General features: G+C 59.2%; 4 protein-coding genes across 4 annotated transcripts; 1 reads left to right on the plus strand and 3 right to left on the minus strand.

Annotated features, from left to right (window-relative positions):
- Nucleotides 1-2,104: 2,104 nt before the first annotated feature.
- GGTG_02686 (hypothetical protein) lies at nucleotides 2,105-4,897 on the plus strand (the record flags this gene model as incomplete). The annotated part of the gene is made up of 4 exons (XM_009220461.1): nucleotides 2,105-2,476; nucleotides 2,544-2,684; nucleotides 2,789-3,570; nucleotides 3,671-4,897. Coding segments are annotated over 4 exons (2,344 nt in total), but the record flags the coding sequence as incomplete, so codon positions are not given.
- On the minus strand, nucleotides 4,774-8,042 carry GGTG_02687 (hypothetical protein; the record flags this gene model as incomplete). Its single annotated transcript, XM_009220462.1, has 4 exons — nucleotides 4,774-5,334; nucleotides 5,752-7,370; nucleotides 7,467-7,937; nucleotides 8,010-8,042. The coding sequence occupies 4 exons, from the start codon at nucleotides 8,040-8,042 to the stop codon at nucleotides 5,007-5,009; spliced, it is 2,451 nt and encodes an 816-aa protein (XP_009218726.1). The 3' UTR covers nucleotides 4,774-5,006.
- A 6-nt stretch (nucleotides 8,043-8,048) lies between these two features.
- On the minus strand, nucleotides 8,049-8,840 carry GGTG_02688 (hypothetical protein; the record flags this gene model as incomplete). Its single annotated transcript, XM_009220463.1, has 2 exons — nucleotides 8,049-8,377; nucleotides 8,742-8,840. The coding sequence occupies 2 exons, from the start codon at nucleotides 8,838-8,840 to the stop codon at nucleotides 8,066-8,068; spliced, it is 411 nt and encodes a 136-aa protein (XP_009218727.1). The 3' UTR covers nucleotides 8,049-8,065.
- Nucleotides 8,841-8,879: 39 nt separating this feature from the next.
- GGTG_02689 (AP-3 complex subunit delta) lies at nucleotides 8,880-13,504 on the minus strand. The gene is made up of 4 exons (XM_009220464.1): nucleotides 13,194-13,504; nucleotides 12,423-13,122; nucleotides 12,103-12,331; nucleotides 8,880-12,033 (listed from the first exon to the last, which is right to left on the minus strand). Coding segments are annotated over exons 1-4 (3,141 nt in total). The 5' UTR covers nucleotides 13,196-13,504; the 3' UTR covers nucleotides 8,880-9,823.
- Nucleotides 13,505-13,628: the final 124 nt, after the last annotated feature.

Below are 13,628 nucleotides of genomic sequence, written 5' to 3' on the forward strand. Positions count from 1 at the left end.
TCGTCCGTCCCCCCCCCCCCCCCCCCCGCAGTTCGGCCGGGCTGGAGTGTGTGTATGTGTGCGCGTTTGTGCGTGTGTGTGTTCCTAGCATGCGGCATGCCTGGACCCCTCCTCTGTGGCGCAACGCCTGCAAGCCAATGTCACACATCTCGGCTTGCCGAATGTGTGTGTGTGTGCGATACATCACTGGCGATCCACACCACCCTGCTCTCCGGAAGAAGCCGGTGCCAGTGGGGCCAGACAGTCAGTCCCCAGCGTGGGCCGGCAGAGCGATATCACCGATCACGACTTTCTCCCTAGATGTGTGTTCACGCGCAATGCCAGCGATGTTACGGAGCAAGCGCACCACCTGTATAACTCGGGGCCGCCGGGGGGGGCAACTCCTCCGGTGTGACTGCTCGGCCTAGGCCATCGATATCACAGAGCTCAGCTTGGGTTTACCGGTCTGCCGGCAAGACTTGCCCCTCTTGATATAAAAAAAAAATAAAAAAAATAAAAAGGAAAGGAAGAAGCGCAGAGAGCGGATCGACACGGCGGATGGGGCTTCCGGAGGCATCCGGTTGGATGGATGCCGACGCCGACATGCATACCGCCGCGGGAAACCCCCCTCTCTTCCTGGGCAATATCCATTCCTTCTGCTTTTTCTTTTCTTTTTTGTCAGGGCGGAAGACGCCCGCGACAGTGGCGGCAACGGGTGAGAAAACAGTTCTGTATCTTTGCTTCTTTCCAAACTCCCCCGCCATGTCGCCCTGCACCACATGATATGGACGAAATCGGGCGAGGGGGGGTGCATGTGCTCCGAAGACAGCCCCTGCGAGCGATAATTGTGATAGATGTCCCTTCTGTGAAGGTGATGATGAGGGGGCATCGTTTGGCTGTAAGTGGTGGACGAGATGGGGGGCCAACCCGTATAGTACATGGACGTTTCCCTCCTCCTCCTCAGCAGTAGTAGTATAGCCAAGCCCGGCCTGCAGGGCCTATGTCTTTTTCATGCACGACGAAAAGGCCCGGGCGGCCAATTACTGGCGGCTGAAAGTGCTCTTCGCAGGGTCATACGGTAACCGTATTGGTGTCATTGGTGCGCTCGACTGCGACGAAATGGCGGTAAAGGATGGCTGCTCGCAGAGGACCGCAATCTAGAACCGGAATCCAGGATCTAGGTAGGCAAGGGAGGCAAGTAGGGGAGGCTCCCGCGTGCCCCCGTCAGCTTTCAGCTTTTTAGACTTCTCGGCAGGTCTAAGGCAGCATGTCGGCCGCATGGAGGTGGCTGACCCTTTTTTTTTTGCCCCGCACGCACTTTTCAGCTTGCCTCCGTCGCCCGACGCCCGGCAGCCTTGCGCGTGTGTGCATGTGTTTCTTGGCCCCCCGGCATGCCGAACAGGGGGGGCTGGGTCTGGACCGACACTTTGGGTGGGGCAGTAGTCCGGACCGCCCCGGACGGCATAGCTTGACTGCCAGACTAAGCCATGGTAGACGACAGGTAGGAAAGGCATGTGTGTACACATCTCGGACTTGCCATTCACTAGCCCAGGCCCCCTCCACGGTCGGTGGATGGCTGGTTGGGTGGCTGGCTGGTCCGAGGATGGCGGTGGTGGTGGTGGTGGTGCAGCTAAGTGCGTAGGGCCATTAAGTGCGTAGGGTGTGTGGTGCAGATATCGGCATGATACTACCTGGCGGTGCAGCCGGTGCAGCTCGCCACAACGCCCGCCAAGCGTGAGAATGTGCTCGATTGGGCAATCCTAGTAAGCCGGCAGACCCTACCCAGAAGCTCCGATTGGACCCTAGACATCTGCGTGCTTATGTCCTATATCGCTTCCGACCTAGGCAGGCTGGTGCTATCTGTTTGTTTGCTGTAACCGAGAAGAAGCAACGATCAAATCTTTCTTGGCCGTTCTCCAAAGTGCAGATGTCCATATGTATCCCCTTCGTCCGCGTATAAAAAGGAGGCTGGATGCCGTCTCCTCCGCCTCCATCGACACAGCCATCCATCCCCATCCTCAAACACTCCCCTCCCCTCTCCCCTTCCACACAGAGGCCTTTGATCAGGCCTCGATTCACTTTATATACTCACTTCTTCCCCGTCCGCCCTTTGAAACCTCAGCAAGATGGAGACCTGCCCCGTGATCCTCACGCCCGGCATGTGCATCGGCGGCGCCGGGCTCGCGCCCGTCGTGGTGCCCAACAAGGCGCTCGACGCCAAGGACGAGGGCGAGTGGCCGTCCGACGTCAACAAGGTCCCCATCCCATTCTTCGACTCGGGCGTCTTCATCACGGAGCTCATCAACCAGAAGATGCTGCCCAAGAAGCTCAGCGACGTCCTGACCGACGACGAGAAGACGGCCAGCCGCAGCAACCCCGAGTCCATGCTGGGCAGGGCCCACGAGGAGAGGAACGCCATCAAGAACAATATCAGCCAGGGCTCGTACCGCGGCACCCAGTTGGCGCTGACCAAGGCGTACAACCTCATCGAGACGAAGTGAGTGTTCAACCCCATTTTTTTTATCTGTGATTCGGCTGAGCTGACCCGTGGCCGTCTGTCATAGATACACCTCGTTCATGGACACGGCCAACTTTGAGCCCACTGTGCCCTCGCCGTTGACCTTGGAACAGAAGCGTCAGTTCTTCAAGTTCACAATGCCGGCAGACGAGCCCAGCACGACCGGAAACCATGCGGTCGATGATGCGTGAGCAGTACCCAGTCTTCTACAACACACAAGAGCCACCCAACCGTTTCCCTCCCACTCGAGCACAGGCTGACATTCCCATCCACGCTGCCACCCTCCCTCAGGGACAACTACCCTCCCCACCTCAACCTCGGCGCACAGCAGGCGCTGGCCCCGGGCCAGCCGGGCGCCCCGGCCACCAACTTCGGGCTGAGCATGGCCCCCGGCGACATCTTCAACAAGATGCGCCTGGCCCAGCTCAGCACGCTCCTGCCCTCCATCATGCCCGGCGGCTTCGTCGAGAACGCGGAGCAGAAGCTCGGCCAGGGCCTGGCCTACCTCAAGTTCGGCGGCATGGGCACGCCCGACGGCGGCAAGACGATAGCCGAGGTCGAGGACTACAACAACCGGGAGCACAGCAAGCTCTGGTACCAGAAGGACATTTTCGACCTCGCCAACATTGGAAACCTCCCCACCAAGGACTGGTTTTCCGACTCCCGCTTCGCCCAGCAGTTCTTCACGGGCGGCGACCCGTCCACCATCACCAAGGCCGGCGAGTGGACGCAGATCTTCATCGACGCGGCCACGGACCCCGCCGACGCGGCCATGAAGGCCAAGATCCAGGCGCGCGCCGGCTCGCTGTACGTGCAGGACTACAGCTACTTCCGCCGCATCGCCGGCTACGGGCCCAAGGACGAGATGTCGGCCCAGCCCAAGCTGGGCGGCGAGACGCGCAACAAGCGCTGGAGCGTCTCGTCCGTGTGCCTGCTCAACCTGGCCGACAACGGGAGGCTGGAGCCGCTCGCCATCATCATCGACTGGCTCGGCAGCGCCGCCGACTCGGTCTTCATCTACAACAAGGAGCTGAGCCTCACCAAGCAGAAGGAGGACTGGCCCTGGCGTTATGGTAAGCAGACTGACTTGTCCGTGCGACTTTCAGGGGAGGGGCTAGGTGCATACTTCACTTGCTACATATACATACTTACCAGCTATCTCCTCCGATACAGCCAAAACCTGCGTCATGTCGAGCGACTGGATCCGCCACAACATCACCGTCCACCTGTGCCGCACCCATCTGGTCGAGGAGAGCGTCATCGTGGCCGCCAACCGCACCATCCCGCAGGACCACGACGTGTACCAGCTGCTGTACCCGCACTGGCAAAAGACGCTGTCCCTCAACGCCGCCGCCCGCACCAGCCTCGTCCCCCTGGTCGTCGCCCCGCTGCTGGGCATGGCGCCCAACCACGTGTACAAGTACCTCATGAGTGAGTACCGCAGCTACGACTTCCAGGGCTCCTACATACCCCGCGACCTCGCCGCCCGCGGCTTCCCGGTCGACAGGCTCAACGACAAAAAGTACCACAACTACGCCTGGGCCCGCTGCATCCACAGCATGTGGTTCAAGCTCCGCGCCTTCGTCGCCGACATGCTGGCCCTCAAGTACCCCGGGCCGGACGCCGACGCGCAGGTGCTGGCGGACAAGCCCGTGCAGGACTGGTCGAGCGAGATGCGCAGCCCCACGGCGGCCGACGGCTCGGGCGCCAGCATCTCGAGCTTCCCCGAGCTCAAGACGTTCGACGCCCTCGTCGACGCCGTCACCATGTGCATCCACATCGCGTCGCCGCAGCACACGTCGGTCAACTACCTGCAGAACTACTACCAGGCCTTTGTCGTCAACAAGCCGCCCGCCCTGTTCGCCGCCCCTCCCACGACCCGGGAGCAGCTGGCCCGGTACGGCGAGCCGGAGCTGGTGGCGGCGCTGCCCATGAACCAGACGCACGACTGGCTCATGGCGTCGCACATCCCGTACCTGCTGTCGGCCAAGCCGGGCGACAAGGAGTCGCTCATCATCTACGCGGCCTCAAAGTACCACGTCTACAAGCTCAAGGACGGCGCCAAAGACAAGGCCATCGCCGACGCCGCCGCGAGGTTCTACACGTCCCTGGCCGAGAGCGAGCAGGAGTTCAGGGGCTACGGGCAGGACACGGACGACAACGACACCATCGTCTACGACGTCCTGAGCCCGAGCTGGAACGCCGTCAGCATCCTGATCTAGTGGGGGTGCTGGGCCGTGGGCGGAGGGGAATTATGTCGTCGTCCACTGCAAGGTTCCACTCCTATGATTTGTATTTTATTTTCGACATTTTTAGCGATTATCATTATTATCACCTATTTTACTAACAGTGCCACTCATTCTCTCGATGGGGAATTTCATCAAGTCCTGCTTCCTGTTCAAATATGTAAACTTTTGTCTGGATTCCATCCACTGCCACGGCCAGAAGCGATATAAGCCTCAACATTAACCCAAGTATTATTAGGACCTTGATACTCATGTTAGTAGCTTCAGAGGACACCTGCAAAGTGGTAAACAACCATCGTTTTTAATAGGAGGAATACTTGGTAGTTGACCTGATCAGTACACGGCCTGCCGTGGGAGCACTGGATCCAGGATCCGGCACCACCCCGGGCCCGTAGAAACGGCTTCACCTCGACGATAGCGGCGGTGTGCTGGGAGAATGTCTTGAAGTAGTCGTCGTTCCTCGATTGACAGATGGTGATGGGATTCTGCTCGTCGGCCCAGTCCATGGGAACAGGCCCACCCCGATGCAGCGACCAGTTCTCTTTGGCCTTGGGGTGGTGAACGACGAGGGCCTTGAGGTACGAGATCGTTCTATTTATCCAAAAGCGAGCACCCCCCATAAAATCTAGTACCAAATTTAGGTAAGAGATCTCCCATCAGCGTTCGCCGAACTGCGGATGTGATAAGGCCGCCGTTCTTGCCGTGGGCCCGGGGTGGTGGCCAGTCTGCCAGGCCCGTCGACATGCTCGGCGTCTTCGGGCGTCTCGACGGCAGGTCCCCCGGGGGGGCAGGCCGTCATCGTCGTCGCTCACTCGCGCGGCCGGGAGACCTGCGGCGGAGCAGCCAGAGCGCGACCTCGCCCCTGCCCCTGCGCACCGCGCGGACCCAGAGCGGGTGGTCCTCCCCCGGCAGGAGGCGGTCCATGTCGGCGCCGTGCGAGAGGAGCGCCTCCAAGCACGCCGTGGAGCCGCGCGCGTGAGCGTACGCGAGCAAGGTGTGCGGTTGAACGCGTCGGCCTTGTCCGGGTCCGCCCCGGCGTCTAGTAGCATTGTGGCCACGTCGGGCCGGCCGAACTCGCAGGTGACCGCCAGGGGCGTGCCGCTATATGGCGTGTCGGCCGTGTTGATCTCGTCGACGTTGGCAGCCGCGATTCTGCTGCACAGTGCCTCTAGTGCATCCACCCTCACCGCCTTACACAAGGACTTGCTGGTGCCGTCTCGCACCGTGTTCTTGTAGATGCTTGACGCCTTGAGGGACTCGGCTGTCTCGCCTCCTCCATTACTGGCAGCGATATCCAGCGGCGTCAGCCCTTGCGAGTCTCGGATATCGCATCGAGCCCCGGCCGCGATCAGTATCCGCGCCCCCGTCGCGTCGGAGGATTTGCAGGCGTCATGAAGGGCCGTCTCTCCATGCTCGCCTTGACAGTCGATGTCGATATCGCGACTTGACAAGAGAACCTCGAGTGCAGCCCAGGCGTTGTTGGCCGAGGCTGAATGTAGGACGGTCCTTCCGAGACAGTCGCGCCGATGTATGCCGGCACCGCGGCTGATCAGAAGACAGACAACACCCGCATAGTCCCTGCTGGCAGCGCACATGAGGGCTTTGCCTTGTTGATAACCCAAGTGATAGATATCAGCACCCTTGTCTATGAGCCTCCCAACTCCCTCGACAAACCCAGCGTCGGCAGCGAGGATCAGTGGAGTCCGGGCGCGAAATAGATCGATAGTGCCTAGTGCAATGTCCTCTCTGGACACCAGGCTGTCAAAGGTCTCGACATCCTTCTCGAGAATGGCGTGGCGCAGCGCGGTGAAGCCATCATAGGGGTCCACTAGGTTGACGTCGATGTCGGGCCTGGCCAGCATCTTCTGCACAACGGACTTGTTGGACCCGCGGACCGCGAACGAAAGAGCCGGGATTGTGCCGCATGGCGTGGCGTTGATGCCCACGCCGGGCAGCTGCAGCAAGCGCTCGACGATTTCACCTTGCTGCCACTTCAGAGCTCGGGCCAGTGCCGTCCAGCCACGCTTACAGACCGCGCTCGCATCCGCGCCGGCTGATAGGAGATACTCTGCTGTGGCCGCGCTGTTCGCGCGAAACTCTGGCGGCGAGTCCAGAGCGCACATGAGGGGCGTCCTTCCAAGTCGGTCCTGGGAATCCATGGGCTCGCCTTTTGCTAGCAGCTGCGAGATGACCTCTGTAAAGCTTAGGTGTGCTGTGACATGCGAGGCGGTGCCATCGTCCTGTAGCTCCCAGGTCTGGTTGAGATAGAGCAAGCCCTGGGAGAGAAGCCTTCGCGCATCCGAGAGCAGAAATGCCGCTGCTCGCATGTCTGCGTCCCCGTGCGGGCTTCGCTGAACATGGACCGCCATGAATGCGGTTGCGTATTTGAGGAAAGGATACTCGAGGCATAACTCTCGGTATCTAAGGCTGCCCTCTGACCACGGGGCTCCCAGCAGCCTCCGCCCTCTGCCTTGGATGCAGCTCATTTGGAGGTAGTGTAGGCAAGCGTGCGCGATCATTGTGTCGCCGTCGGGGAAGAGCACATGCCTCCTCTGTGAGAGGAAGCCATCTGTCGTCGGATGGATCACGCGCACGAGGTTCTCGTCGTCAACAAAGAGCAGCCACCACTCCAAGAGGTGATTCGTCGAACGGACAAGATGCAATCGGGGTCGACCGAATCGGCCCCATCCTGTGCCGCCATGGCGTGCTCCAGCTCCACTGACAGCCAGAGGGCGCGCCGCCCAGGCTACCCAGTGCAGAAGCCTCCTGACTGCCTTCCACCTCTTCTCGCCGAGGGACTGCTGCAGACGATGCAGCGCTTCTTCGTATGTCTTATCTAGACTGCCTGATAGTCCATCTCTTGTCTTTTTCAGCTCGCCAAGGGTAAGACATTCGGATAGAAGGCCGACGCCCCTGGCCTGCAGCGCCTGCCTGAGGAAGCACCCCATGATGTTCAGCGGCGTCTGGGACTCGGCGCTATCGAAGCTGCAAAAGGCGATCGTGGCCGCCGCGTTCTGTCCCTTGTGTCGCTCGGCCATGTGGGCATACGCCGAAGCGGCCAGGACCGGCTTCTCGGCTCCGGGAGCCCCACGGCACCACAGGGTCCGGGTGACGCCCTCGTGCCAGGCCCCGAACTTGTCGGAGCCGAAAACCCAGCTGTACGGGTCCGCGCTCCCCAGAACCTCCTTCTGCTTCTGACGAGGGGTCAGCGGAGACAGTCAGGTCAGTGCGGCCTTGACCTGGTCCGGCCCCAGCATGCTTTTAACCTCCTGGACGTGGACCCTGATCTCGTGGCCCATCTGGGTGCTGGACACAGACATGATCAGGTGATTGTCGACTTGAGCCGGGCAAGACTCTCAACGCGCTGTTGTATCTCTTGCTTATCGAGCTGATGGCGGATCGGGGCTGTGACCCTGGCCATGTGACCCAAGGGAGGTGCCAGAGCCTTTTCCAGCTTCTCAAGCTCATCCCGGATCTGGCAAAAGATGCCACCGGGCGTGCCGAGGGGGCGGAGGGTTTCCATCCACTTCTGGTCCGGGCTATCAGGCGGCAGAAGCTCCGAGTTGACCTTCTCGAGCTGCTGCAAAGTGCGCCACAGGTCCTCAACCTCCTCGAGGAGCTTTTTTTCCGCGCACTATTTTCCTGCTCGAGACCTTTTAGCGCGGCGGCCAGCTTCCCAGCCATGGAAACAATGGATAGAACGGTTGCCACAAGGCCAACTGCTGATGCCGGATCCATGCTGTGCTTGTATCTGGCGGTCACTTTCGCTGCCTCAACAACAAAGGAAGCGTCTCCATCGAGATGAATGTGTGGAAGGAACTCGAAGATAATGAGCTGATAAAAGAGAAAGAAAAGGTGCGCATACATGCAAAGCGGGCGCACGAGTGCAACCTGGGCTGCTTCCCCAGCCCCGGAAAGTGCAGAAAACTAGCCCCGAAATATCACATTCAACGCCCCGTTAAGGTCACACGGCATAACTGTGCATTTTTTGTTCCTACCCTATTAGCAGGAGAGCCCGCGCCGCGGGCCAAGTTCATACAACGGCGAAGATTAGTGGCCAGACTGTAGCAGTAGGGTGGCCGGCGGAGCAGTTGCATCGCGGTCGTAATGGATGGGTACGGGGATTACTAGGGCCAATCGTCCAGGACGCCCGTTTTCCTTCCCGGCCGCCACGCTCCGGATCGTAGTTGAACAACACCTGGAGCCTCCCACATCATCCCCATAAAGCTCCTCTTCCACGAGGAGGTTTGACAGATTCTGGATACTGCCACTGACCTTCTGCCAGCTTTGATCGGCTGGCCCGCTCTCCATTGTCGAAACAGGCCTCATCAGGTGCCCTTTCATTTCTGGCGTGCGTCCGTGGGCAGTTGCATGACGACGATTCTGAACGGCCTATCGAATGGTTGAAAGATGGCTTGAATCTATCCTTGGATATTCGGGGACGGCAGACAAATGTCCTGCACTTCTCCCGACTTGGGGTCCATGGCTTGCGGCAGTGACCCGTCAACCAGATGCTCGCTGGGGCTACGGAGAACCAAGGTGGTGTTTCGACCTGAACGGCGCTTGACCCCAGGGGGTTTTCTGGAAATGAGGGAGGCGCTTGTCGCTCAAGAGCCGTCGTCTCCTGGCTTGGCTTGCTGTTTGCTTGAGGTCGGCACTTGGGTGGGTTATGCTCAGGTTATGGTGCTTCCAACAGGGGTCTACCCAGCTCGAGATTGAGAGAAGAGCGAGGAGGTATTTATACAAAAGTTTGAGGGTTGGGAAGGGAATCCAATTTGTCGTAAACACCACTGCAAAAAGACACCAATTGAAAAGAAAAGAAATTCACAGTGATCAATTATCATCATCACTGTCAAGATGTCACCAAGTCGCGTCTAGTCTTTCCCCACCTTCTCACTCGCTAGGCCGTCCGGCATACCATACCGCAAACTTCAAGCACTAGGGCATGGAGGGCTGTCATGGTTCCAGAGATAGATTCACCATCACAGCCAAAACACAGCACACCTGACAAGGGTCTCGTCCATCGGTAGTGGGTGACATCCTCTGCAACCGAGTTCTTGAATACGATCCTCGTGTCCTATCATGAGACGGCAGCCGACGCGCTCGCATCGCTGGCCGGCTTCGCAGTCTTCTTTTTCTTTTTTGGCTTGTCAACAGATGCCCCCTCTCCGACGACACCCTCGTCAATGGATGCTACCGCCTTCTTCTTTTTCTTTTTGGCTTTCACAACCTCCATGGCGCCTCCTGATGTTGCACCCTCGCCCTCTTGCTCCTCAACATCGGCAACCGATGTCTTTTTCTTCAGTGAGGGTGCCGCCTTCTTCTTTTTCTTCTTGACGACAGCAACACCCTCGGCCGGTATTCCCTGTGCGACTTGTATCCGCTCGTTGGCCCGCTGCATTTCTAGCCGCAGTCGTTCCACCTCCTTCATTGCCGCCGCCATCTCCGCGTCCTCTCGCTTCTGCTTCTCTGGGTCTGGAGCCGCATCAGCCGCCGGCGCGTCTAGACTAAGTCCGCCAATGTGGCTAGAGTCCACCTGGAGAAGCGAGTGTTTTGCCCCTCGTTTGCCCTTGGCCAGGTGATGGCGCACCACGCCCCCATCAGAGTTGTACGTCTCTGAGTCGTAGTTATGCGCCGGCGTCGAGACTCCGCTACTGCCTGCGAGCGTCTCATCAGCGGCGACCGTCACTCTTGGCCGTAACTGCTTGGATTTTGCTCTTGACGCTGCTGCTGCTGCCGAAGCCTCTCCACTGAGACCCTTGTCCAGCTTGGAGAGATCCAGCTGCATGATTGGGATCGAGTCGATGTCTAGGCCAGGGCCGTTCTCGTTCTGGAGGATGTTGTGGATTGGCGTTGATGTCCCATGCGACCTGCTCCCGGCAATGTAAAAAGGGTCATCTTTGTTCCGCTCAAGACGCTCAGCCCTCCGGCGCGCCAGGATATCGGCGTCCAGGTAGCTCTCCTCGCCTGCGTTCTGGTATGAGCTTGCAACCTCCTCGGATGCGTCTGCCAGCCTCTTGATGGCCGGCTCCGATGATGAGATGCTGGTCGGTGCAGGTCTTTGGTTGTAGTAGATATCGAATTTGCTATCCTCATCAACCGGGATGTTGAGAGTGTTTGTCTCGGCTAGTAGCCGCTCCAGGTTTGGATTAATGGGCTGGCCGAGATCGAGGCCATCCGGCAGGGGCACGTTTATCTGGACGCCAGCGGCTACAGAGTTGAGCTCCCATCCAGTGAAGAGAGACGGGATTGCTTGTGTGAGAAGCAGCGGCGCGTCCTGGTAGACCTCGTCTGTTGACGCCTCTTGGCCTGACACGGCTTCTGCTGTGAGCTTCAGAAGCTCGGTGAATTGCACGGATCGTTCTTGTACCTCAAGATTAGGGTGTAGAGGAAAGGGCTCTAGGACGTGCAGAAGCCGTGTCATGGTGAGTGAGATCTTGGCCTTGCGCTCGGCTGTCCACTGCGCACCATCGTCACCGGCAACAAGGGCGAAGATCTTGATGACGGCCTGCATCAATGAGACCAGAATCTCGGGATGCGATGTGCGCGCCAGGAGCTGCAGGATACAGCCGAGTGTAACTTCTGGCGACGCAAGGAACGATGAGTACTCGCCAAGAACCCAAGACACCGGGCCGAGAACTCTGGAAGTCACAGCGTGTGTCGACTGGGACTCGGAGCTGAGATGCGAGACTACCGAGTCCGCCGCTCGCACGACCGAGGGCCTCATGGCTCTGACCTTGACGGCGACGTTTCGCAGTTCATCGCCTATCCTCTCTGACACGTCGGACGATCCAGGTCTCGCCATCGATGCAAGGGCATCGACATCGTCGCCCCTGAGCCTGGGAACGGGAGCCATGCGGACTAGCTGTGTGAGGATGTCGATATACCACTCAAAGTCGATCAGGTTGCTATAGTTGTTCTGCGAGCACATGGCAAGGATCCGCCGGATCACGTCGACTCGGTAGTCCTCGGGCAGCGGCGGTGCCTGGTCAGGGGCGTTGATAGGCGTCCGTACCCGTGGGGTTGATCCATCATCGTCCGATTCGACATACTCAGCAGGGACTTGCTGGCCCCTAGGCTCGGACGAGACCTTGAGCTGTCTCATCAGGCGGCTGACGATAGAAACCAGGTTATCGCTGCTAACCATACCCTGGACCAGGTCCAGGGCCTTGATGCGGATAGTAATGTCGGGGCTGTCTATGCACTCGAGAATTACGTCTTCCTGTTCCGCGACTAGGAAGGGGTGCGTTGCGACGATCTTGTTGAAGGCCAAGAGGGCGACGTATTTCACTAAGGAAGCGTGGCGGGCGACTTAGCTCGTCTGGCCTTCACTTTTCGGGCAGGTGATGCCTGACTTACGGTTAGGATCTCCGTCAATCATGATCATGCCGCGTAGCCTAGAGACAATCAATGAAGCGATTTCCTCCCGACCAGATACATCGTCTGGGCTCCCGAGAATCCCGCCCTGGATGATACCGTTGATGCACTCGTACAGAAGTGACATTGCAGGGGTCGTTCGGATGATGTCGGTCAGGGGCGGGAGAAGTTTGCGGATGAGTCTCGGCTCCAGGGGTGTGAGGGTCGCGAACTAGCAGTGAAGTGCCAGCTATCAGCATTTGAAACCAGAGGAATAATTCCCATGTCCGAGGCGCGGCAACAGAGCAGTTTGTAGTACGCACCAGTTTGATAAGCTTTATTGCCATCCAGTTGTTGCCCCCATCCACGAGTAGCTCGAAAAGTCGGGGAGCTAGGGGCAAGAAATCATGGGGTCGTCTCCAGCCCAGTTCACAAACGACATTGACGATGGCAGCGGTTACACTCGCGTCCTCGTCCTTGTCCATAAGCCGTTCCTTGATCTTTGGCCATGCAGCCCTGAGGGTCTCGGGGTAGACGAGAGCGAGACGGTAGAGAGTTACGATGGTCTTTTTGCGGATCCCTGGGTTGGAGTGGCTCATGCGGGGCAATAGGTCCGTTAGAACTGATAATGCCAGGGATGAGGTGATGATGTGCGGTAGGGCCGAGATGGGCAGGGCAATGGTGGGCATGGCGGTGGCGGTCAGGTCCTTCTTGAGCAGGTTCGTTGCGAGCATCAGGACCTCAGTGTCGGGCCGGAAAGTCTGAACAGCGCCGAGGTAGCCGACGCGCTTCTGGTGGTACTTGGCCGACGACATGACTTCGAGGACATGAAACGAGGCCCACGACATATCGTGGCCCATCATCTCGAGGTATATGAGTTTGAGCAGCGCCGTGGCCTTGAGGTCCATGTCCTGGCTGCGCACCTCGGCGCGACATTCCTTGAGGCAATTCTGGATGTACTCGCGCTCATTGCCCTTGTGGTTGCGCATGCCTCGGATGAGGTCGTAAAGCGATTTTTCGAACCTAGAGGCAGACATGGTTAGCCGCGTTCCGCCAACAACCGCCCGCATCCGGGAGTAGGTATCTCGCATTACATGTTTGCGGTATCGCCAAAGCCGCAGCTATCGTAGGGGCCTCAGGGGCAGGCGGCTGGGGACCCGGAGGGGTCTTGATGGTGGTTCAGCGCAGATTCGTTCCCTCCACGGCGCAGGGCGCATGATGGGTGGCAGTCGATTTCTTGGTCCTCGACTAGCGAGCGAGGCTAAACGTGGGAGGAAGCTGCAGCATTATCTCCAGTCGGGAAGGCGGCGTCGCAAACGGAGAAGGCGACCCAGGAGCCCCGGGCAACGGCGGGTTTGCTTTTGCGGATGCGGACTGCTGGTGCCAGGCCCCGACTCCGTGCCTGATTGAACCCCACGTCACCGCCCGCACTGTGCGCGTCCTTGCGCTGAAGGCAATCTGGATACTGTATGGATGCTGCTCGGTGGTGGTCCGTGCGCTTCCCCCAGTAAACGACAATTCGAGCGCCG

The sequence above is a fragment of the Gaeumannomyces tritici genome (genome assembly GCF_000145635.1).
Source record: "Gaeumannomyces tritici R3-111a-1 unplaced genomic scaffold supercont2.2, whole genome shotgun sequence".
Taxonomy (NCBI): Eukaryota; Fungi; Ascomycota; class Sordariomycetes; order Magnaporthales; family Magnaporthaceae; genus Gaeumannomyces; species Gaeumannomyces tritici.

Coding starts and splice junctions, on each gene's coding strand:
- GGTG_02689 (XM_009220464.1), bottom strand. Junction 12,332..12,422: donor CAATAAAGCTTATCAAACTG/GTGCGTACTACA, acceptor CTTCACTGCTAG/TTCGCGACCCTCACACCCCT. Junction 12,034..12,102: donor GATTGACGGAGATCCTAACC/GTAAGTCAGGCA, acceptor ACGCTTCCTTAG/TGAAATACGTCGCCCTCTTG.